Raw genomic sequence first — 26,587 nt, 5'->3', positions numbered from 1 at the left:
GCACAGTGGTTCTCAACCTTTTTGACCTCGCGGCACACTTTGAAAATGAAAAATAGTTCGCGGCACACTAGCACAGTGGTTATGAACTCTATTGGCTTGCGGCAAAGGCAAACTACCAGAATGCGTATAGCAGCAACCACAGTCTTACATAGGTGGTCAGTGACTTATACCTTTTCGGAGCACTCAAGTAGGCTTTTCTCTGCCTCAAAGAAGAAATTAAGTTTTCTTTTATCTCTGCGGATATTTCACAAATACGTCTACGAATAGTATCAATTGACATGGGGATTGTTTTCAATTCTCCCCAAACATTTTTTTACAATTTTATTGCAGGCAGGAATAAGAAATTTCTTTGATTCCGTGTGAGGTTTTGAATTATCAGCTATTACCTCTGTTACCACGTAACTGGCCTGCTGGGATATCGTTTAAACTTCAGGCTGAGGTTAATTTCATAAGATTGGCTTGACAATAAAGTCTGCCCACTGCCTCAATGTCGATGTATTCAACCGTCGCATCGAAGAGTCCAATCGCGATCGCCTCTAACAAATACAGAGGCGTAGAGGTGTATGTATTGTATATACATTATACAATATACATGGATTCCATGGAGATCGTGTAAGGTCCTGTGATGATAGCAATACCTCAATAGTCCTACTAGCAGCCAGCCGCTGTTAAATTGTAGTTCTAACAAACCGGGATAATAAACCGCAGCGTCGGTGAAATTTGTTTACTGATATAATTTGATCAACTTCACTTCTCAATTCTCAAACTTGTCCCCTGCAACATTACGTTGCGTCCTGAGCCTACATTTTACCTGCAGTGCTGGCACGCTACCTAACAATCGCAATGTGAATGGCTATGCTGGCAATTCTAATTTGTAAACGTGAACATCACTTACAATGAGTTCATTTCTCGATGGTGGGAATGCCTTCCTAGGTGTTAAGAGGTTTATATAGGCTTCTACTCGTCCTCCGATCCGCAAAAGCAGTGTCTTACAAAAAGTGGGCCGTGCTTCTAGTGGGCATCTCAGGAATCAAAATAAGTAATATCGTCATGGTGAAAAATGATCATCGACGACGAAGACATGGCAAGAAATACGACTACAAACATAAACAGAAAAGTTCATCAACCTGCGTCATGTCCCTGTTCTGCCTCCGGTTCTGATGAGGTGACAAGTAAAAGGTGAACACCTTCGGCCAAACCTCAACATCACGGTCCAATTTCTCAAGTTTAGTTATCTACCACCGTCCTAAATGCTAGAATATGTGGGCAAACTAGTGTATCACAGCCATTGACGGTGGAGACCCCAGTTTTATTCATGACAGTTACGGCAAGTTACGAAGCGTCGCAGATTTATGAGATTCTCCAACGTTGCTATGCTCAGAGCGTCTTTACTATAAAAAGCCAGAGAAAGACCAAATCTAATGGGGATGCCTGATTCAGATACCGTAACTATGGTCGTCTCGACATCCTTGTATCTGTTCACTGCGTCAGATAATAGCCTACATCGCGCGTTTGTGTGTTTGGGGTATTCATGGTGTTTGTCGACTACAACGGTCATTCACACCAGGCCGATTTTGTGCATTTATGATTCCGTATCTGCCGACGCACGGCCCACTTCTAGGCTTTTTGTGAGACACCTCTTACGCGGATGAGATGGCGAAGAGCCTAGCTAAATATACCTCCAACACTTAGGTAGGAATTCTATAGTCGACATCGGTCGGACTCGAACCCGCAACCCATTGGTGTTGCAGCCGTGGAATATACCACTGCTCTATCTAGTCACCTCCCACGTAGCGTGTCTTGATATGGTATATTCAATAGAAAAACCGACAATGACACACTCAAAATTTGGATTTTTGTTATACTCCGACCTATTTTACCACATTTGCTCGCGGCACACCTGATCAGTCCAATTGGCACACTAGTGTGCCGCGGCACACCGGTTGAGAACCACTGGTGTAGCAGAACGAGGACACAACATTGTGTGGCGTCAAAGCTAGTGGCATTCTTCTGTTCTGTACAAAATTTAAATAAATTGTTCACAACAAATGTCAAAATGTAAGTGGGCCATGCTCAAAGTCAGGGGATGAAGATTCAGTCATGGGCAAGTTCTTAAGTGACCATTGAAGGTCGACACACCAAAAGTCGAACAACATGAGAAAGGGTGGTAGAATCACTGAAATAACCGAACCCTAAGATTCACATGACCACTGCTGTATGGCCTTTCCGACATATGATCATGTAAGAAATGGTATGGCAAGGTATTATCTGTTCTGGTATTGAACTTCTGGCTGTTGTACGATTCATCTGCAGTAGGTAAAGGGTTATACCAACATAAGAACAAAGATATACGGCATTGAAAATATATTGTAACGGGGCAAAAGTAACTGAGTGTTACAATTGCCCATGACACGCTCGACCATGAATAGTGACTCAGTATGGTACCTTTCCGGCGGTGCAAGTCCTAGTTTTTCCATCATCACGGTAGATTGTGGTAACATTGTTTCAGCTACATATATTACGTTGTGACCACTTGAGGTATCATTCGTCTGAACAAGTTATTCCAGATCAGAAAATATTTACTCAAGTGTCCAAAATGTCGTTTTTTTCAAATCATTTCGGGGTTTCGCGTCGTTACTCAACGTAACTTCAGATATGTTAGGAGAAACAACTACCGCATGCGCACTCAAAATATCAAGGAGATTTATCAACCCTACTAGAGGTGAGGTTGATTGTTACATTTGCCCCCAATTACATTTGTCCCCGGTCTCCCCTACAGTAGCCAACACCTTAATCGCGCGGATTTGGTTTTTATATTGCTATAAACATATCAATTCAAGATGGATCCTGGCATCCTGCACACCTGCTATAGTTTTAACATTAGACATCGATGAATTCTTTATATCAATTTCATTGATTGGCTGAATAAGCTCACAGCCGTGAGTCACTAAATATTCACAAACGGATAGCCGAGTATTTCGATCAAACTTGCGTAACAAAACAAACCAAGTGTAATATTTGAGATTGGCGCAAGGTGCGTACTCGTATAGTGTTGGTTTTTGTAATGCTACATAGCGCCTCGCACAGAGTGGTCCGAAATTGAAATGCAAAGAATTTTACTCAAAGAGGTTATAATTACATGGAAACTTGTAACATATCAAAATTGGCCACAGTGCAGAGCGTACCAAGGTTCGTATGTGAACGTGAACCTCCGAATTTCTGAGGTTCACACACAGAATGCGAACGTGAACCTTATGTTCACAATATCCTACCACCAGGGCCGTAACAGCACTTCGTCAGGCCCCCCCCAAAACTTTGGTCTTGGGCCCCCCATAGGGTTATGGACCGAACTTCTGGGGGGCTTAGCCTCCCAGACCCCCCTCCGGCGATACACTGTTCACCACTATTCAACATATTCCTTGCGAGTTTGTTTAGTGGATCAGCTTTCGTCGCCTAAGCGCGCGAAGCGCGGAAAATTTCTAGAATTCATGATTTCATCGGTCAGTATGATCGGGAATTGCATATTTGTTATCAATTGTTATCTTCTCTCTGCTGACGTAATCAGATTTGCCGGTAGAGCTGAGTGAGGTGTGTTTGAAAAGATAGGACCACCCAATAATAATTAAACATCTTCGGGCGTATACCCGTTGGCAGGAACGAAACAGCACCTCGTCAGGCCCCCATCACGCTGTTCGCGTTTGTCACGAAATTATCTGTACTGTATTGTGAGCCAGCGCGAAAATTTTCGATAATTTATGATAAAATCGGTCAATCAAATCGGCGATTGCATATATATTATGCTATCAATTTATTGTCCTCTCTACTCACGTAATTAGATTTACCGGTAGAGCTGAGTGAAGTGTCTTGAAAACGGGAGGGCCCGTAAATATTGATTAAAACATCTTCGGGCGGGCGGACCCGTTGATATGACTTCGTTACATGATGTTATTTCGCGACTTCCAGTCTGCTATATCAAAAAATATAGAATCGCCCAAACGTAGGCTTCTAAACTAAGAGACGCACTCGATTTGAAATTGGTATTTCTTCACTGGCATAAAATTTTTCTCAGCGGGATGGTATTTGTCTTGTGAGGTTCAGATTGCAAAGACAGGAACATTCGGCGCCAGTCATTCAGGCGCCTATGGACATATAACGAAGTCTTCGGTCTGCATAAGGGCTTGACCTTTTCGGCCAAGCTTTTCTCGCTGCCGATCGTTCTGGCACACTTCTTGGAGTCGCATGTTATATGGCCTAAAACTTGATTGTATGTCTTGGTGGGTCGTGGCGCGGTAATGGCCCAATACCCAATAATATAGAAAAAGGGCTACTTGAATTTTGAAAAAATTGCATAAATTTTCAAAAAATACTCTATGATTTATGCTAATTCACGAAATAATTTTGGGCCCCCTTCGAACTCGACCGCCCCCAATGGGGGGGTTTGGGGTGCGGCAGTTACGGTGCTGCCTACTACCATATAGGTCAGTGCTCGGACTGATAAATAATCTCGGCCTCAAAAAAGATTCATCATAGTTAATATGTGTATTTTCAGTATTGTCATATATGCTAGCTAATTAGTATCACGTCTTCAATACAATGGCAGAAGGGGGGCAAGATCACAATTCTGGTGTCACTGATGCCAAGCCTACATCATTATCACCCGGGGCAAGCGGTGAGTAATGATTGTTGTATTTGAACTCAGACTATTTAAAATCATATTATTATCCATACAGAACAGGTGTACAATTATTCAAATACAGTATATTCGCTCGTTGTGTAAATAATACTCTGAAAGATAACGACGAAATCATTACAATCCATATGATATCATGACAAGGCTATGTATGGAACCTGTCACGCATTACAATATAACGTTTGCCTTAGGATCTGCAAATTTGGCTGAAGGTGAAAATGTCAATCTGAAGTTCACAAAGAGCACTGTGAATGTCGTGGCCAGGGATCAGATCAATGCAAACAAGGTCGTCTACAACATTAACATTGCTGAAGGAGAATCACCGCCAGCGAGTCAAGGTGAGAACAATACTCTTTCATTCAACGCGGTGTCTCAATTGGGGAGATCGGTTTGCTTGAAGGCACTTTTTCAATCTGAAACAAAATAGGTTGAAAATGTTTCGGTTCTTTTAGTCAAAAGATTTTTATGAGTGCTCCGAGGTATCAGTGTGTTGATACAGAAATTATACGAAATGAAAATCACCGGGGTAGTACGGATGAACTTGGAAAAGGCACCTGCTTTTCATTCAATTCAAGTACCGGTTGCCCGATACTTGAGCATGCGGCACCATGAAAAACTACATCTAGTAGGAGATACTTCAGTATGAGAACTTCAACATGAGACTTCATAACCCCACAACTAACCCGTACTTTTACCGTTACCGTTATACCTACCCAAATCCCAATCCTATTTGGCTTTCGGCGACATAATATGCAACGTAGGGATGGTGTGAACCTCTGAAAGGTTCAGGTTCGTGTGAACGCGAACCTTTTTGAAAGGTTCTGTGTGAACACGAACGTGAACCTCATGACGTCACGTGACGTCATATTGCTAATCCCAACCCTATCTTTCAATGAAGTGATAGCGTATATTAATGTATACGATACCTAGCGAAGACCCGGCCACATAATGTCACAATGCTGAAGTGCATATTGGCGTTTTAAACGTCGCTTAATGTATCAACTAAGGCAATCAAATGATATAATACTTCCATAAAATCAATAAGCCAACAATTTCGATGAGTACTTGCCATGGAATATATGCTTATGCCTTAACAGTCTTGGCCAGACCGGACAATGTATTCAGCGTCTGAGTATTGCTACATTGATTTTGAGCAGAGTGTGAAACAGGGTTTCTATACTTGCTACCGATATTATCCCATTAATAAGTTATACAGCAGTAGCCAACACCCCAATCGCACGTTTTTTTATGATACAATAAAATTATAAAGTCAAGATTGATTGGTTGAATAAGCATCATTCGGTGACTACATGCAGCGTATTTCGCTCATGACGTTGTGTGATTGCGAGTCGAGCTCTTAGCAGAGAGTCGGTAAATATTCACAAACGGAAATCTGGGTATTTGGAGCAAATTTTTATAACAAAGCAAGTAAAATTTTTGAGATTTTCAAGGTGCACATTCGTTTTGTGTTGATTGTTTCTGCTGCCAGCGGCATGCACAGAGTGGCCCTCAGTTGAAGTGCAATAAATTTGCACTAAAGATGTCATAATGAAGTGAATATTGAAAGTATATATGAAAAAGGTTCACAGTGCAGAACCCATCAAGGTTCTGTTGTGAACGCGAACCTCTGAATTTCCGAGGTTCACACACAGAACGCGAACGTGAACCTCACGTTTACACCATCCCTACTTCTATACTTGCTACCGATATTAGGCTACGTCACAAGTAAAACAGCTGTAGCCAACACCTCAATCGCACGGATTTGGTTTTAATGATACAGTAAACATATGAAGTCAAGATTGACCCCGTACGCCTGCTAGATTTGTTACATCAAAAAAACGATATCAATCTCATTGATTGGTTGAATAAGCATCATTCGCTGACTACGTGTACTGCATGTCGCTCGTGATGTTGTGTGATTGCGGTTCAAGCTCACAGCAGTGAGTCACTAAATATTCACAAACGGAAAGCTGGATATTTCAAGCAAACTTTTGTAATAAAGCAAGTAGAATCTCTGATATTGTCAAGGTGCATGCTCGTTTTGTGTTGGTTTTTTATGCTGCCAGCGCCATGCATAGAGCGGCCCGCAGTTGAAATGCAATAAATTCGAACCAAAAATGTCATAATGAAGTGAAAATTGTAATATATGAAAAAGGTTCACAGTGCAGAACCTACCAAGGTTCTGTTGTGAACGCGAACCTCTAAATTTCTCATGTTCACACACAGAACGCGAACGTGAACCTCAAGTTCACACCATCCCTAATGCAACGTAAATCATCTAGTTGCGTTCTAACGATAATACGAAGCACCATAGACTCGAAGTCGAATCAACTGACCTAGGGAACGCAGGGACCACGTATCAATGAATGAATTGTTACTAACAAATATGTGTATATATCTGCTTGTTACGCAATATGCACTGAAATTGCGAGTAATTATGTTGTAAAAAGTGCATATGCATAAGGCATACAGCCACGCGAAGCGTGGAGATTTGTTTTTAGTTTATGGATGAATTTTGTCAATAATATTGGTACTTGCACATATTACTAATACTTTTGATCCTCTCGAAATCAGGACCGTAGAGTAGCAGTCGTAGAGTAGCAATCATAGTTAGTTAGTTACGGTAAATTTTCTTTTTATGAAGTGGGCGAAAAAGAAATTTGCTACTGGCAGGAGTAGGTTTTATTATGAGGCTTTGAATCCTACTTTGAAATAGAATCGAACATTCTCAAATGATACTACTTAGAGCCGTTGCAGGTACACAAGATCATAATGTTTTTACGGAGATCCTCACCAATATACTATTTTTCTTTTAGCATCAGCACGGTTTCAAATAATAAAGAAATAGATTGATTCGCCTGGTATTAGTAATAAATCAGAATATATTGAGAGTGCACTTTGCGGGAGTGTTGGAGTGGTTGTCTGCGGGTTTAAAGTTTCCAGAATCGGTATTAATATTATTATTATTAAAGGTTTTCAGTGGCACTTATCATCTGTTAAGGTCTTGTGTGCCACGGACGCAAATAAGTTCAGGAAAATTCAAGAAAAAGGCACTCAGCATGAAAACGGCACTCAGATGTATCAACCACTTGATAGTACAAATTCAGAAACAGCGGGCGATAGGGCTGGGTTAGACAACACTTCAAACAGAGTAAAATGAAGATTGAGCCTAGTACACTCGTCGCGCAGAAATCGGCGATAAAATTGATATTCCAGAATCGGTATGTTAAAAATGTCTAATGAAGAGGTTGAGGTCAATGGTGAAGTGAACCTACTCTAAAGCCATGCGCTCGGCCAACTTACATAAGAGTTAACGGTACAGTTGATCTTGGGTGCATCTCAAATTATTTCGGGCATGTTATTCCACATTATCCATATGACCCATGATTTAGGAACGAAGTGGCGAGATAGCGTAGTGGTATAATCCACAACTGCAACACCAATGTGTTGTGGGTTCGAATCCGACTGAGGTCGACTCCAGAATTTCTACCCAAGTGTTGGAGGTTTATCTAGGCTCCTCCTCGCCATCTCACTCGTGTAAACGGTGTATTATAAATGCCTAGAAGTGGGCCGTGCTACAAGTCGGCATTTAAGGAATAGAAATGAGAAAAATTGGCCCGGTGTAAATGACTATAGTTGTCGACAAACACCATGAATACCACAAACCACAAACAACAACAACAACAACAAAATATCAACAAACCCATTGTTAGGAGAATTCGGGCGTTTTTCGTCGGTTAGCTTCCGCCGGGACGATTGGTATTAATTAATACGCTGAAGAATTTTATGGCGTGACCTCGAGGAATTTTTGTAGCTACTCATAAGTATTGGAATCGCTATCATCACCTACCAGACAAACGAATAAACGCCTATCCTAAGTCGTAGGACGCAATCAATTACAAATTCTAATTCAAAAGCCCATTCTCCAGCAAGCGCGCAATATATTTTCCCTCCCGGGTAGCACTTATACCGCGAGGTTCAGGCTGCGACGACAGGATTATTCGGCTCCACCAATTCGGTGCCTGGGTATATCACTAATTTGGTGGTCATTTTGGACCACCGTTTTATCGCTGATTATAGCTTTAGCAGTGTTCCTCACAGAGTCACATAGTCGAATATTTGCCGTAAGTTCATATGTTATGGTCTGTCCTGGAACGTAAAAGGCCAACACCTAAATGCTGTTGCAAAGGTTCATCGCATTCACAGGTTTCTCACCATGATGCTAAATCACTCAACGGCCTCAGTCGACGGCATAAGCATTCGTCCACATCATGGGATGAAAATGATAGTATTGATATGGAAATGCGATACTAATCCTCTGTTTTCTCGAACAGAACGTTTTAGAAAATAGCATGATATGCCGCCGTCCCCCATATTATAATGTCCGTGATTTAGTCGAAGAGCAATACGCAGAAGTTGTAGGGGATATGGTCTAAACACTTTGCGCCATTAGTAAACGTTAATAAAAAATATAGTGGACCGAAAAAATGCCATATTGTGTAGCTTTATTTCCGAAAATTAAAGGCATGAAGGCATTATACACTTGCTTTTATACTTCAACATGTATGTTATCTAGACAGAAGAACTGATATTAATTATAACTCAAAGTATATGATACTGGGAATTGAAAGTGAAACATGAATACTACTTCTAAAAGCGGAACATGTATTTCATGCCTTTAGTCCGGAAAGTTACAAAGGTGGTATGTTAAAACAGCTTTAAAACTAATAAAAAAAAGTCAGAGTGCACTTTTCCAGATTAGGACGCGCCATGGACATGCTCTAGATTAGGATATGATAAGTAAATGCTAGATTGCGAAACATCAGTTTCAAACGTTATGATGAGCCATATATACTGCGATGACTTATTTCATACGGGCGAAGGGCGACAATGTGGTGTGGACGGAACCACGCCAACCCTCTACCTAAATTATATTCATCGATACTTTCGTGAAATCATACTGGTCACTCCGTATCCACTGCACGCGAAGCGCAACGAAAATTCTGGGCTTTACTCAACGTTTATGAAAATTAAAAGTTGATACTCCGTGAAAACAGCCCCGAAATTCCTCAGGCCATCTTCCTGATTGGAAGATTGAACTACTTCTACTTGACAAACTGAAAATAGCGAAAAGTAAGTATGTAGATCACATAAGATTACGAAGTAAAAGTAGAAGTAGCGAAAATCAGATGTACTTGAGTAAGTACCAGAAGTAGAGGAATACTACTTGAGTACTTCGAAAAAGTAGAAGTACTTCGTTATTGACCACCTCTGACTATACCATCACTTGAGAAAATATACGTAGGTGGTCAATTGTCAAGAAAGCTACTCGCTTAAAGTAGAACCAGCGAAGCAAAAATACAGTCGACTATATGAGTAGAAATAGTTCTTTTAAAAGCCGCTTAAAACTAGTTCATGTAGAAGTAGATTTTGCTAGCTTTAAATATACCTATGTAAGTAGTTTTGAAAAGCTTTCATGAATACAGGTCCAGAGAGATGCTTCGTGCTGCTACTTCCCTTTCAGAGATTTTTCACAGCATAGGAACTCGACTGGGTTGAATTTTAATGAAATTGGTATCTATCGCAAGCTGATAAGGTACTGATTACGACAATATATATTTTTATCGGCTCGTGGTCCCTGAACCCCCAAAATCAGCCTCGAATTTGTCATTGTAACGAAGTTTTGGATTGTGACGCACTAATACCTTCTTAAACAAAATGTTGCAGCTCAGGAGCAAGTACACAGCCAGAGCGAGATTGTGTATGATCAGTCACTTGCGCAACAATGGTCAATACGCTTGCGGTTTGCGCCACTCTTCACTTGCTGCTTAGCTGCGGCATCTTATTCTAAACGGCATTGCTGCGTCACAATACCACTACTTGAGTACTTCGAAAAAGTAGAAGTAATGCGTTACTGACCACGTCTGGAAAATATTTACCTACCCTTCAGTTTATTCCATTTTCGTGGTCTATGATTTCAGCGTAGAAAGTATTTTATTTGCAATTTTATCACCATCGTTTCAACGTGGCGCTTTCAATGAAATTAACTAATGTTGAGCTAAATCAGTGTCATATCTAATTACTTATTAGGCCTGTAGAAAAGTAGATGGACATCAAATATACCAATCACCCAAGAACAAAAACAAACCAAGAGCATGACTTGGTGAGTGCACGCATGATCCAATACAACTTTTAAAATAACTATGGGATGTTATCGTTACAAAACGGATTTCACGTTAATTAAAACTGTGACGTCACATTTCAGTGCTCAATGAATATTTTTTAATAATTTTGATCACAAGAACGAGAACATCACTACTGGTCGCCTCCGACAGTTCAATTTCAAATTCAAATCGAATCACCGTACGAGTAACGGCTGCCTGTTAAACTGTGTCGATTCGTAGATTCAACATTATTCCCTGTCTGCGTTTTCAGATATCAGCAAACGAAAGCTCATACAAATTTGCAACGACAATACTAGGGAACTGACCGCCATTGACATCCTTGAGGACTTCAGACTTGAAAACCTTCACGAGCCTAACTTTAAAGTTTATCCACAAATGCGAGAAGTTGACGTGCAAGATTATTACAAAGGTCGCTATGACAACATCAGAATCCAGCCGTCTCGGGGGATAGTTGACCATAATCAGCTTAGAAAAGAAGTTGGCTTTTTTGATCAAGACAATATTGAAGCGAAAATGATCGGAATTGACGACATAGTGGCATCCATATGGAGGAGGGAAAAAGAAACCTCCTTAAAAACAGTTGGTGTAACCGCTATTGTCGCATCCGCTGGATCTGGAAAATCAACACTTACACGCAGAATAGCTCGCCAAGGTCTCGATATATCTGCAAAAGATGAAGTTGAAAATCCGCCTTCTTTCAATCAAAAGATGGTACATTTTATTGAATTGAAGGGTGTTACAGGAGAGAGCGAAATAACACCGTCTAAATTTTTATTTGGGGGGCTGTACCAAAACGAAGAGGACGAAGTTCGATCATTTGAATGGCTCGTTGAACATCAATCAGAGGCGATTATAATCTTTGACGGGCTCGACCAAGTAAGGTGGGAATTTGATGAGAAAAGTCTCCGGAAAATAAGAAAGCATGAGAAATCATGCTCCTGGACAGTCATGTACAACATTCTGTCCCGTAATATTCTCCGTCACGTTAAGATCTACATAGCCTCTCGCGAGTTCAAGGTTTCGGAGCTACCGGCGATGGCGCGACCCGAAACCATCATTACGCTCAATGGTCTTACTTTAGAAGACGCGCATAGACTGTTCGCCTTTCTACTCAAAGAGGAAGGAGAGGATATCTGGCAGAAGATTGAAACTATGTCCCCAAGATTGCTCAATCTAGTTTCTGTCCCCGTTTTTCTGATTTTAACGGCAGTTGTGATGGGGAGGGATTCAAGTAAACCTCCCCCAGCAACGGTCACAGAACTATACAACAGGATCATTTTAACTCTGCAAAGCGTCGAAAACATTCGAAATCGGAAAGAAATTTTAACGATAGTCAATAAACTGAAGGCACTGGCATTTCGTGGTATGGAAGAAGGCAGGGTCATGTTCAAAGAAACGGACTTGGATAAATTTGGAGTTACCGCCGAGGAAGTGCAAGATTTAATGACGAAAGTTCCGGGCAACAATCTACTAAGCCGATATTTGATGCAAGGAGATTTCACATTCTTTTTTTGCCATCAAAGTATTCAGGAATATCTGGCAGCCATCTTCGTAACAGAAATGGAGTACAACGAATTCTGTCGCTTCGATGAAGAACATCTTCATGAGGAGAGATGGTCCGTCGTGCGAAGATTCGTGGCAGGCGTCGTCTTCTCGAAATCACAAAATGAACTTTACAGAGGTCAGATTTCATACATGTGACTCAGTTTGATGAGGTTGATTCCATAATTCCATACTAATTGTTAGAGCTAGGTCATCCAGTCAACGTTTTTTGAAGAAAGTGGCAAAAGTGGGCCCTGCTTTTAGACTAAGGGTCGGCAACCTACGGCCCGCCAAGCGAAATCGTCCGGCCCGTGACATAATAATTAGCTATCAAGAGAATGCGGCCCGCCGTTTCTAATCGAGTTCCAAACCGCAGTGTTGGCACTGTTTGGAAATAGTGTGGCATTTTGTGATATAAGTAGCCAACGTCACAATAGTCCATTTGTTAGGCCATACAACTGCTTTGAAGGCAGTAAACTAGTATTTCGTAATGAGTATATTTACGAGATTGTCTGTAGAGTAAACTCGTGGACTAGACTAGCGATCTTTATCCGGGTTTATTGTGCCAGCGTGTACTCAAAGGTGGTGTGGACACTCGTAAAATCAAGTGACTGTCACGCCCAGATACCTTTGACCACTTTATTATTGTCAATCCGTCTGCAACAGTATTTAAAGTCAAGGTCCTTATTAGTCTTTGTTGATTTTGACTATGTCCGATATCGAGTTGGAAGACAGGATTTAGTATGGTATAGTTTAATGCTGTCATCTAGCACTGTACCAAGTTTTAAGGCTGTGACTTGATGATTAGCGTAGCAATTTTGCTGTCGTTGTCGAGTATCTGGTAGATCAGCGCGCACCGATATATTGCAGATTTTGATAACAGAATTACTATGCTAATCATTTAGTGACAATCCTAAAATTACTGCGAAGTTAGATAACAAAACAAAGATATACCATACCGAATTTCGTCATCCATCCCAGTATGGAACACTTTCAAAACTCACATATAGGCCCTACCAATATCAAATTTTGCGAAAATTCCTTCATGCGGTAGGCTCATTACCACAACAGGGCACGCGGACCCTTGATACTCGACTTTGATTACGTATTACTACTGTAATTATTGGGTCACAGCTTTAAAACTTCGTACAGTGTTAGATGCCATCATAAAGATATGTAGTACGAAATTTTGTTATCCATGGCCGTGTAGAACACAATCAAAATCTACACATACCAACACTGTTTTTCGCGAAAAATCAGTTATGCGGTAGGCTGAAGGCCAGATGATTGCATCGTACACCGAAACAACTTTTCAGGGTGTGACTCGGTGATTAGGATAGTGATTTCGTTATCATAGTCGATTATATCAGGCTGATTGCTGACCTGGCATCTAGCCTCACCACATGACAGATTTTTCACCAAAGCCGGATTGCTATATGTAGATTTTGAATGTGTTTTATTCCGCGGTGGATAACAAAATGTCGTATTATATATCTTGATGGAGACATCTAGCACTGTGTCGAGTTTCAAGGCTGTGACTCAATTATTACAGTATCAATTTCGTTATCAAAGTCGCGTATGTCAGGGTGTGCGCTGATCTGGCATTCAATCTGGCGCATAGCAGATTTTTCGCAAAAGCCAGTATTGGTATGTGTACAAGTTGAATGTATTTTATACGGCGATAAATAATGAAATTTCGTATTGTATATTTTGATGAAAAAATCTTACACTGTACCAAGTTTCAAGGCTGTGACTCAATAATTGCATTAGTAATTACGTTATCAAAGTCGAGTATCCAGGGTCTGCGTGCGCTGATTTGGCATTGAGCCTACCGCATAAAGGAATTTTCGCAAAATTTGATATTGGTATTTGTGAATTTTGAAAATGTTCCATACCGAAGTGGATGACGAAATTCGGCATGGTATATATTGGTTGTGTTGTGTTGTGTTGCGCAGCTTCGCTGTAAGTTTCAGGATTGCTACTCAATGATTAGCATAGTAATTCCGTTACCAAAGTCGGCAATATATCGGTGTGCGCTGATCTACCAGTTACTCGATTCGACAGCGAAGTTACTATCCTACTCATCAAGTCACAGCCTTGAAACTTAGTACAACGCTAGATGACAGCATCAAAATATACCATACTAAATTCTGTCACCCAACTCGATATGGAACATAGTTTAATCAGGGTTGTAATGACTCGAGTCATGACTCGACTCGAGTCGAGATTTTTTGGTGACTCGACTCGAATCGAGTCTTTTTCTTGAAATTAAAAATGACTCGACTCGACTCTAGTAAATTTGTGAGTAGACTCGACTTGTACTCGAGTCATTACGCATAACTCGGACCAAATCATACGACTCGAGTCTGGGTCTACCAAGACAGGCATTTTATTGTAATTTTGAATAATAGTAAATAGACTGTTCGAAGTACAGAACTTTAATATTGCAGCAAGCAATACGTTCATATTGTCATATTTATTCCACTGGAAGCTTTTCGACTGCTGTTTACTGCTGTTCGCGACTATGTGTACTTGTTATTATTACGTCACAACGACAATATTCTTTCTATATTTCGAACTTGGTTAACCTCATTTACTGGCGTTCAGTGCTGAAGAGAGCCAGTCGAAAAGCTTCCAGTGGAATAAATACGACAATATGAACGTCTTGTTTGCTGCAATAATAGTAAAGTTATCACATTAATATTATTTTGTCTATCAGTACTGGTACTTGAAAACGCTACCAGAAACTGTTGAAAGTGAGGAAAATCAATATATTATGAATGCGAAGATATGGATCAGACCAGAGTTGTGAAAGTGGGTTTCGCATGCCATTATCTCTGAACTGCACAGTCAACACAATGACTTGGACTCGGACTCGAGTCAAAATATCATGACTCGGACTTGACCCTATACTTCGTGACTTGGACTCGGACTTGACTCGGTGGTGAATTGAAAATGACTCGACTTGACTCGAATAAAAATCATAAAAGTGAGATTGACCTGTTACTCGGAACCTTGTGACTTGGTTACAACCCTGGGTTAAATTAACAAAGAGCAATAGCGATTTTGCCTTTAATTACTGTTGTAGACGGATCGACAATAACAAAGTCGTTCAAGGCATCTGGACGTGACAGTCACGTGATTTTCCGAGTGTCCACACCACCTTTGAGTGCACGCTGATCGTACACCCAAAAGTATGTCATAATTTTAAAGGGTGTATCGCTATACCATATACCGCATTACATTCGGCCGATGACTAGCTAGCTATTCCAATGAACAGGCAGAAAAAACTTGCATTCGAAGCACTTATCCACCAATCAAGGATAATCCGAGAATTATCAACGAAAAACTCAAATAACTCCACTTCTGGTAATTGGAATTGAGTCAAATTTGTCTTGCATCGTCATTGAATACAGCTTAACACTTTCATTGGTTTGACTGGAAAGTTTGAATTTTTTTCAATTTTCCCTCATAAATTAAAAATTTTAATTGGATCTGCGGAGCCTAACTTGTTAGAAATTAAAGTAAATTTGATGTGCAGACTTTTTTCGGGTAGCCTGACAATTTCATCACTGAATGGCTGGAATCAAGAAAAAAAGGGTATTTTTGAACAGCCCTATAGGCCTACTCCTTACCCACCAGATTATCTCCCGCGGTGTCTTGTTAAAGCTAGACAGATTGAGAGGTGTTGCATATCCCAACGAATACTAATATTGTAATGGCAATTAATAATCGCAATCGTTTTATTTTCACGATTTTGGAGAATGCAATATTAAAAAGTTCGTCTCGTAATTCAATGATCATCAGTAATCACGCCACTAGTGGTATTATGGCGAGGATCAATATATGTTAGGACAGATGGCTGTTAAAGGCTACCGAATGCACATCACTCTATTTATATGGCAAAATAATTGAAAGACGACTTGAGCTGCTGCATCGAAGTAAGTTGTAGGAACGTTCAAAATACATTCCAATAAAAAGCTTAAAAAGCGCGCAAATCAAACGATACAATTTGTTCAATCTGATAGTCTTGAAATTATCTGTCCACGCATTGATGGCTTTTTGGGTGGGCTAGGGGGGCGGTCACCCGGGGCCCCCTGATTGAAGGTCCCCCTCTTTGGTTTGAGCGCTTTATTCAAGGATTATAGCGAATAAACGTGGAAATTCGTGTACCAATCAAGAAGGTTTGTTTTATTGACGCACGTAATTGGCGCTTTCAACAACTTGGTTATATGCGCCCGCACAGTAAATTCCATGAAGTTTTGCACACTTGTCTTGAGTCCTTTTTCCGGTTCATTTGCTGCCATCTTTCAAGAGTTCGGCTCTCTCTTCTTCTAAGGTTTTCAATGCGCAGTGTTTACAGCGGGTTCGGTGATGAGGAGGCCAAATAAACCTCCGACACATAGAAACATGGCAGAACCGAGACTCGAACCAGCAACCATTGGTGTCATGGCTACAGTGTTTAACCAACTGCGCCACTTGCTTCCCTAATCGATAAAGTGATTCCGTACAGATCGGTCAAACATCATCAAATTCTTCATTTGTCAAGTTCCATATTCCGATAATTATCACGTCTCTGCATGCGATAGAGTTGCTTAGTTTTGATGTAGTCTATCGTTGCACACATGCAATAATAGATATGGCCTAATCTAGCGCCTGGCTCAAAACTTGACGTGGTGTGCTGGCTTATTACTAATGTCAGCCGATAGCTTTCCAGATGAGTGGGGTCTATTTATCCTACAGCAGTTGTATCGCTATTCTATTATTTCACGCTACGTCCCATACATCAGGGGTGGGCAAACTTTTGAGCTCGCGGGCCGCATTGAACATCTGAATCCATTCGCGGGCCGCACTATATAAAATTAGGATTATTAACCGAAACGTAATATTGATATTTGATTATATAGTGAGGACATGGAGATAATATACGTAAGTGCTTATTTAAAACAAGCCAAACATTGCTTTGATGATATCGTACACGCGCCAGAAACATATAGTGGCGAGATTTCATAGGCTGGCGGACCTCAATAACCAATTTGTCAAAATTATAGAGATGAAAGTCGGTTGACCCGATTCTTAAAACAGGATTGAAATTTAAATCTGTGAGCAGCGATTTGTACAGAGATTTACTAATTCCACTTTTGTTTCAGTTCCAGGACACACAATGCTGACAGCTTTATAACCATATGTTAGGTTCAAACACGCTTCTACTATGTGTAGATAAAATATAAATACCCCTCTTCTACGCATACAAACGAATCTACCCAAGACACGTCCGACTCGTCTTCTATAAGCAGAAGACTGAAATAATTAAAAATGGAGTGGCCAATCTGAAATCTCACCCGTGATCCAAATTATGTCAATCTCGTTGCAGCTATCCCACTGTGATATTAAGTATTTACCTTAGATCAGTGATTCTTAAACTTTTTAAGATACGCCCCCCTCTTATGATGGTGAAAGATTTCGCGCCCCCTTATCGTCATATCACAAAACGCAACCAGGATGCTAGCAAACCTAACGGGTAGTTTGATGGCATGGAAGGTTACGACTGTGGATGAGATATTTTTAAATATGTAATTCAGACTAAATACAGAGCAATAACGTTTAATTGTATGTAAATCGCGCGGAGTGCGAAACAATTTTTCAGTTGCGCTCAGCTTCGCTTCAGATCCTTTCACGCCCCCAAGGGGGTCGTGCCCCCCAGTTTGAGAACCACTGTCTTAGAATTATCATGCTGAAATATACTAAGAAATAGTTAATCAAGTACCTGCATTAATTCGATTTTTAGTACGCATTTTATCAATATTTAAAAATAGTTTCTTTAGACTCTTGCGGGCCGCACAGAACGGTGTTGCGGGCCGCATGCGTCCCGCGGGCCGCAGATTGCCCACCCCTGCCATACATCATCAACATGAAGACATGAGCTATAGTTAACTGGGTCACTTCTTTTATAATTTGGCAATGTATGATAAAAGAAGGTTCAGGAGCTAGAGCACCTCCACATTTAAGCCTGCTTCAAAGCCGTGTTACAGTGTCATACACACACCACTTAATTCCGTTCCATATGACGCACTTATATTAAGTTGTTATTAATAGATTGGAAAGGGGGTCTGGGGGCGGAGCGATTACATACTTATAGGGGGGCGGGAAGTCTCGCCCAGCCCCCTCCCCCCAATCGTAGAGCCACCACTGATGTGTCCAAGCTTCATTGTATTCTAACGTGAACATGAAGCCTTCCATTAACGCACTTAATCACTGTTTTGGAAATCAACATCGTTTCCATATATTCTATTTTTTGGAATTTCTCAAAGCAGCATTGGACATTTGTTTCTCTCGTCAGTCAAAATTTCGTTGTGCAACCCGCACTTCGTTTGTGTCGGAGATGTTTTCACTGTTGGTGAACTTATCATTTGACATTCTACATATGATAGGCTACTTTATAGGCCTACCGTTGTGGACGGCTCATTGTCTGCTCACTGTATGCCAAGTGTGAACCGTAAACCGCCAAATGAAACAAATAGGTTGACATGGTGTTATGCCCATCGTACCGCAATATTCTAACTGAAGGAAGACTGCGTGCGCACTGGGCATTGGTTCTTATATCCAGACGCGCATTATGAAAAATAGTGATGTAGACAACATTGGCAGATTGAAGCAACACGGTCTGTCACCATCAGTGTACGCACAACTTCAGCGTTGCTAGCCAAAAACTGCGCCTGTTGAACCTTATTTCTCCATTCTTAGTAAGAACAAACACTTTCTACCCCAGAATGTAGGAAAAGTATCTTTGGTTGTACTAAAACAAATTTTAAATATTTCTGCCATACTGTGTAATGTAACTAATGGAATTCTTCATAGGCCCAGATTCAATTAAAATAAAGATTTTTCATGTAAAAATTTCTCATTATCTAGGTTTTTCAGGCCAAACTACCTCTTAAGGACTGACAGTATCATCAAGAAATGAAAATAAGTAGTACTATTCTAACACTATGTGCGAAAACATCTAATTGACATGCACGGGGGCAAAAGTTAGTCAAAATAAAGTTTTGCCATGCTACAAAATGTCACAATTTCCATTTTAGGTCATAATCATTCGTGTTTTAGGTTTAAAAAAATCGACCCACTGATCACTATAAGACAATGGTTCTCAATGCTCATGACAGGGTCATATGAAGTCGATTCAACAGTTCAATTGCTCAAGCATCACCCTGTATAGCTCCGTAGCGTAAATAAATCTTCACGTTGTGCGTATACCGCCAAGACTATAAACCAAACAGCTTGTTGCGTCACAGCGTCAGATCGAAAGGAGAAACAGCACGTGCTTGATCGATCGATTCGTTCTCAACTCGAGGAGAAGACTGGATACGAAGATAACAACGTTCGCATGGAACTCTATACAGCGATCTTTGAATCAGGCGACGACACTCTCATGAAACAGCATTCCGTCATCAACGCATCTGAGATCTCAATTACTCGCGATAAAGCTCATGTCGTTGGAGCGCTTGCAGCAAGGTATCAAAGCCTTGATTCTTTGATACTAGAGGGCTGCAGCATCGACGACGAACTATTGGGCATCATTGCAAGGTGTCTGGAAAATCGAATTTACGTGAGTCACTTCATGAAATCACGAATTTCGTAGGAAAACAATAAATAGAGGTAGGCTGTTCTAGATTCATCTAATTCAGTGGTTCCCAACCTTTTTCTCCCCGTTACCCAAAACCAGACTTTCCAGACAGGTTTTTACCCCCCTCTTCCATCAAAACCACGTTTCATCACTAAACACTCAAAAACGATCGTCCAGTCCAGGATGGGAGTTTTACCTGAGGGAGAGACCGACCTGAGAAAAAGCGACATCAAGTTTGAAAGAGAAATAAATTGGTTTATCAGTGGAAAAAGGCTGCAGACGTTCGTTGCCAAGGAACAAATGCAAGCAAGGGATAGCAAACACCAAGACAACTGTCGTGGAATGACAAAGATAATATTCAATCAGTGCGAAGGTTGAGCTTGCATATCTACCACTAGCTTTGCAATTCTGGGTTTGGTTGTACTGAGGGCAATTCTTGCGTCGTTTTCGACATCCAGGCGATTCCGCTTTTTGGTTTTCAACCCTACAATGGTCGAAAATCCTTGTTCGCAACGATATGATGTCGAAAAGGAGATGAGAACATTCAATGCCCGTGTGGCCAATGTTGGTGCATCCTGAAGTCTTTCTATCCAGAATGCATCCAAATTCTTTTCTTTGAAATCAATTTTCAAGGCCTCACTCATTCTGAGGGCGATGAATTCCTCCTTGGCGGGAAAGTCATCGTCGTCCACTTGGCTGTCAAGACACCTGAACGGTTCAGTTAGCCATCCCATGTTAGTGGTGTCCAAATCCGGAAAATATTCTTCCATTTTCTCGACTAGCTGTCCCAAGTGGTCAGCTATGTTCCCTTTCAACGCCTCTGTGAAGTCGGGTTCATTCTCTGTCTCCAGGCCTTCGAGATACATGTCGAGCGTTGGAAACTGTGCCAGTACACCTCTGTTGACCCGCTTAATCCACAACTTCATCTTCGCGATAAATGCTGCTACAGCTTCTTTCGAGTGGATCACAGTCACACACTTGCCTTGAATTGACAGATTCCCTTTGTTCAACTCAACAAAAATATCGGCCAGGTAGCCAAGCTGGGCAATCCAATGGGGGTCTGAAAAGTATTCGGCCAAGCCCGACTTCTTTTCTATCAAGAAAATCTCAACAGCCTCACGAAGTTCAAACAAACGGGTGATCACTTTGCCACGAGATAGCCATCGCACCTCTGTGTGGTACAGTAATGCCTCATATTTTTGCCCCATCTCCTTGCACAGTTCCTTGAAAAGACGACTGTTCAACTCCTTCGCTTTTATGAAGTTTACAACCTTCACTGCTTGGTCGAACACTATTTTCAAGCTCTCCGGCAGAGATTTGGACGCAAGCGAGTAGCGGTGCAGTGCGCAATGATCCACATGAATGTCCGAGTTTTCCCGCTGCACAAAGCCCCTGAAACCGCGGTTTCCACCCATCATAGCGGGACAGCCGTCAACAGAGATTTGCTGCACATTGTTCCACTCCAAACCGTGCATGCCCAAGAAATCGTTCACAAGGTTGAAGATATCTTCTCCTTTCGTTGTTGTCTTCAAGTTCTTGGCAAGCAAAAATTCCTCCTTGACAGAGTACTCGTGAATGTATCGAACGTATCCGAGTAAAACTGCGCAGCTGCTTACATCCGTGGATTCATCGAACTGGAGAGAAAACATTTTGTGAGGACTTGCCTTCACTTCGGCAACGACTTGGGCAAGGATGTCAGCTGCAAGATCATCAACCCTTCTTCGAATTGTGGTGTTCGAGACTGATACTCCTTCCAGCTTCTTGGCCTGATCTTCCCCACACATTTTGGAAACGATCAACTTGGTACAAGGCATAATAAGGTCTTCTGCGATTGTGTGGTTCTTGGAACTTTTTGCAATTCGGTATGCCACCTCGTACGAAACTTCAACAGCGGCCGTTAGCTTCTCCGAAGCCATGCCACCTGATCCAAATTGAATGCCTCGAAGTTGCTTCGATTTGCCCTCAAAGTATCCTCGACTCTTTCCGGCCAGTAGCGGATGACGCTTCATGAGGTGCTCGTTCAGTTTTGACGGCTTTAGGCTTTCGTTGGTCAAAACTTTGAGACAAATGACACACTGTGGTCGATCGTCACCATTCAGTTGTGGTGTGTTTACAAAGCCGTGATTCAAAAACGCCTCTGCATAATGTCGCTTCTTGCCCGGCATAATGACAGTTCTTCTGAGGAGCGTAAAAAGCGGATGATTAGAGTGCATCAAATGCTAAGGTGAAGTAATGTGGTAATAAGGAACTTTTATCACACAAAGAATAAAATCTCTAACAAACTCAATTATAAACTGACCTATGAGCTATGAGAGCAGTCACGGAGGAAAAAAAACAACTTCAAGAAGTATAGGACCATAGCAATTTACAGCGTAGCTGGCATGGAAACTCCGTAAGCAATGTTGCGTTTTGCACTGCCTCCAGTGGTGGCGTACAGATGCTGCTGCTTCAACCTGCTTTAGTGTGTTTCTGGGTAATCTTCCAGCTGGGACCAGAGCACAAAAGTAAATGAAACTGGTATCAATCGAAAGCAAATTTCGCACTGATTCCAAAAACATAAGTGGAAATCCGGCCCGGGAACTGAAACCCTCTGAAAATTGACTTCAAAGTCTTAAATCGTCATTGTTTCACACAATGGGGTCGCCGGCCGACAATCGCCGATTAACTTTTCGTATGATTGTGACGCCACTGAGCGGAGATGAGCCGTGCTGTAACGCGTATCCCAATACCAGTACGGTAGTTCACGTCGTTGCGCAATGCGCATTTACACAACCGTCGATAAATACACGGTATAACACAGAAGCCTCCGCATATCATCGTAGAAGAAGTTACTTGACTATTTTTGGAAAAATGATGTCACTGATCTGTCAGCGTATGGAGTTGCAGTTGGAATTTCAACTTTTATAGTTAGGTCAGCAAAATTTGCACTCATTCTTGGTTCACATATTGTCAGTCTGTAGTTCATACATAAGTGCTCGGACTGCTCACTGTTCAATCAAGTTGTCACATTATGGCCACTGTAAATATGTTCTTTCTGGAGTATTTGCAATAACTGGATATAAATATACAGAATGTAAAAAATCAGGCAGGTTCCACTCGTTGGAATAATGTACACTCGGAATCTGCTTCAGCAGAATAGATGCAGTCATCACACAGAAGAAAACATTGCTTTTATATATCCTAATTTAGCAACTATTGAAATGATCTCCACAAGTATCGGAAGACAGCGTTAGTACGGCTAATGTTTACATCTCTGTTCTGAAATCTGAATGACGGCTAAAAAGTATTACGCTAGCGATAGGTGTCGCTGTAAACCACAACATCGATCGTATTCAGATGGAACTCTCCATGCCAGCTACGCTGTAAATTGCTATGATCGCATCGTGCTTTGACTTCCTCTTTGGCTTCGCTGTAAATTGCTATGATAGGACGGCGCCATTATGAAGTTTGGAAAAGCTGTGCACACCCACTGACGAAAGTCACCTTTGAATTTTTATATTTTTTTTCACAAAAGTACGAAGAAAACAATGAATACAACAATTATTTTTTTACTTAAAATCCGACCCCTTTTTACCCCCCCAAAAATGCCAAATTACCCCCGGGGGGTAATTTACCCCCAGGTTGGGAACCACTGATCTAATTCCTACTCGTGCGTATTTCAATGCGGTGCGTTCCAAACCTAGAATTCAATAATATGCTAATATCACAGGAGGAAATTTAAATAAAGCGTTATGTACAGCCCGTGGTATGTACAAACTGACAAAAACAAAAACGTGAAAATGCCAAAAATAGAACCAGTCGAACATATAGATTTTTATGAAAGTTTTAGATAGAAATTTCAACAAGTATTGAAATCAATCGGCATGAAGAGACAAATCAAGTGGGTAACGCTAAATTCCTAAATCGAGGTCCGTAAACCATTCGAAAAGCCGCAGTCTACCGTCCAAGGGATCTAGGTAATGCGAATGAAAATCGTAGGGTCGAAGCCAATAAATCGAGTACTGAAATCTGGTTTCACGATATGCTGTGGCTTCATCAACCCGGGTAGTGTGACCTGTTGGATAGAGGGGATATAGTTCCATTAATGAACAATTGAAGATACACACTTACACAGTGCAAAATGCCTCCGTCGCCAGCAATTAACCCCCATTAATGCGTACCATACACAGGCCTGCATATATTCAGTCCTTTATTGTTTTTTTTGTTTGCCCGTTGGATATTTTTCGTATTATATTGAATATTTAAGCCACTTGTAATTTCTAACCATAGGTTAGCGAGTGAAGGGCTGCGATTCAAACGTGTCAGCAACGATTTTGACTTGTTATCAAAAGTTTTATTATGATCTGAGTGAATACAGGTAATTATGCACGCCTATCGAATCGACTATTTGGATTAGATATTGCAGAAGCAGTCGGTCACTTTTGCATTGGGTGAATTGACTTTCCGCCACCGTTGTCCATTCGGTTTTTACTCTCGCTGTTTGGCAGTGTTGGGATCAAGTCACTACCTTCGAGTCACGAGTCATTTCGAGTCATTGCACATTCAGACTCGAGTCAAGTCAAGTCAATCGATTTTCGAAGGTGACTCGAGTCAAGTCAATTCACTCGATTTTTGGAGTTGACTCGAGTCCAGTCGATTAAGTCAAGTCAAGTCAAAATTCAACTCAAGTTGCCTTTTCGAAGTATGAAGCATGGTAACGTCATTACATTTCGCCAGCTGTCTGAATTACAGATTGATTGGTCATTGATTCAGAACCGACGAACGAATATTGAGTTGAATATACATGCAATAAGGGGCTGTATTGCGTACATATACGTAGAACTGTCAACTGCGTAAGTAATTGCATAGCCTCAGTTTATAGTTACCAGCCAAAATAAAGAATAAAGAAACGAAATGATAAGATGCAATACATTACCCATTTATACATATTGATATGATACAATTCGAGTCTGCGCCAATGGTTGAGGAGTATATATTCGATTTCAATTTCAAAATAAAACAAAAGGTTCGGTTAAGCTAAGAACAGAGAACAGAAAGAGATATTTTGGTATTAAACTACTTTACTGCTAGTTTACGACAACGTATAAGCTGTAAGCTTCGATCGCTTCGTTTGTGGTCAATATATTTGTGAGAGAATACTGTAGGCTGAGTAAAACGCACGATCATTGAATGATTGGTCGCTCTCACGGGTTACGCCACCGCCACCGTTTGACCAACAATCCGAACATGCCAGATACGGTGATTTTTATCGACACCGATTACTTGATGACTTGAAATTGACTCGTGAATTTTGCTCCGAGTCACGAGTCAATCCACATTTCTGATACGCCGAGTCAAGTCAAGTCATTTTAGCAAAGTGACTTGAGTCAAGTCAAGTCATACAAAAATGTGACTCGAGTCATCCCAACACTGCTGTTTGGTGACACAAAGTGGATACGCCCAACACTGGAGTGAGCATTAGGGCTCTTCAAAAATGACTTTTTTTCTCAAATCGTACTGGCTACTTGATAAAATTGTTAGGTTACCTAATTTCAGCCTACACACAAAAATTGGTTCAATTCCAGCCAGTAACCGCTTTGCTACTGGAGAAGAAAGTTTCTATTTATTATATAAAAATAAAAGATGAAAAATTTGAAAATTTTCTGTTCACTCCATATTACAATGTGAGAAACATTCGCCCTTCAAGATTCGTGTGATGCGTTTGAGTTCTCCCTCACAATCGTCACGAAAAACGTTTTTACGTCTGCTCATTTGAACTAATCAGACTTAGTCTTATTATTAGCTAAAATATATATGTGCAATATGATTAAGATAAATTTATCAATGATTCACAGATTTACTACTTTCAACCCAAGTGTAGACTGTACTGTGCCCTTCTTCACTACGCAATAAATGCTGTCTTCCCCACAGCTTATTCGGCTGTAAACTAAACGCATAAACCTGGTACTTCTAATTGCTGCTAATGACGTCCGCTGCGATAGCCTGGTACAGCCGACACTGCTATACGACCACTAACTGCACTAGCTATCTCACCACACAGGAGTCGAATGCTGTGGTGTGTATACCACGGGAGCTCCTTTCATTTCTGATGTCATAAAATCTCGACGCAAAAGCATAAATTTCGAACAGTGGTTCTTGACCTTGCCATCAGCGCCCCCAGGGGGCGCTGGCGATTTTGAAGGGGGCGGAAACGCTCATGGGGCGATATGGGGGTGCTGGGATCAGGGGGCGATATGGCAGGCGCTAAAGAAAAATGGCTTCGTAGTAGATGATGTAGTAGTGGAACATATCCGTAATGAGTATTCAGAGCAAATTAACATTCCACAAAATATGTCAAATCCCGAAATTTTTGGTCGCGCTGCGGGATGATGTTTGCTACATATGCTTTCATAAATGTAGTGACTATATTATAATTCATGTAGAATGAATTGCGCGTACTTTTAGATCGCCAATTTCCCGTTAAAACACTGCCGTCACGCTTGCTATGGTTATTTTCAACAAAATGTTTCGAACTAATTATTATATCCTGTAGCGCACAGAGTGTGG

At 41.1% G+C, this 26,587-nt stretch overlaps 1 protein-coding gene across 3 annotated transcripts in view; it reads left to right on the top strand.

Moving 5' to 3' along the window:
* The first annotated feature begins 4,514 nt into the window (after nucleotides 1-4,514).
* The window catches only part of LOC145439472 (uncharacterized), a 48,450-nt gene continuing 26,377 nt past the window's right edge, over nucleotides 4,515-26,587 (top strand). For all 3 annotated transcript variants that reach the window (XR_013915224.1, XM_080316963.1, XM_080316964.1), the window contains exons 1-4: nucleotides 4,515-4,669; nucleotides 4,882-5,028; nucleotides 11,126-12,556; nucleotides 19,710-20,023. Coding sequence is in view for 2 of the 3 variants with exons in the window: in XM_080316963.1 (XP_080173089.1) it covers nucleotides 4,594-4,669; nucleotides 4,882-5,028; nucleotides 11,126-12,556; nucleotides 19,710-20,023 (1,968 nt within the window). In the remaining variant the exon portion in view is untranslated. The remainder of the gene's footprint in view (nucleotides 4,670-4,881; nucleotides 5,029-11,125; nucleotides 12,557-19,709; nucleotides 20,024-26,587) is intronic.

This window comes from Botryllus schlosseri, chromosome 5 (genome assembly GCF_051294905.1).
Source record: "Botryllus schlosseri isolate E-star chromosome 5, Bs_hap1, whole genome shotgun sequence".
Classification (NCBI taxonomy): domain Eukaryota; kingdom Metazoa; phylum Chordata; class Ascidiacea; order Stolidobranchia; family Styelidae; genus Botryllus; species Botryllus schlosseri.
The sequence above is the reverse complement of the archived record's forward strand: the minus strand, read 5'-3'. Positions and strand labels throughout refer to the sequence as shown.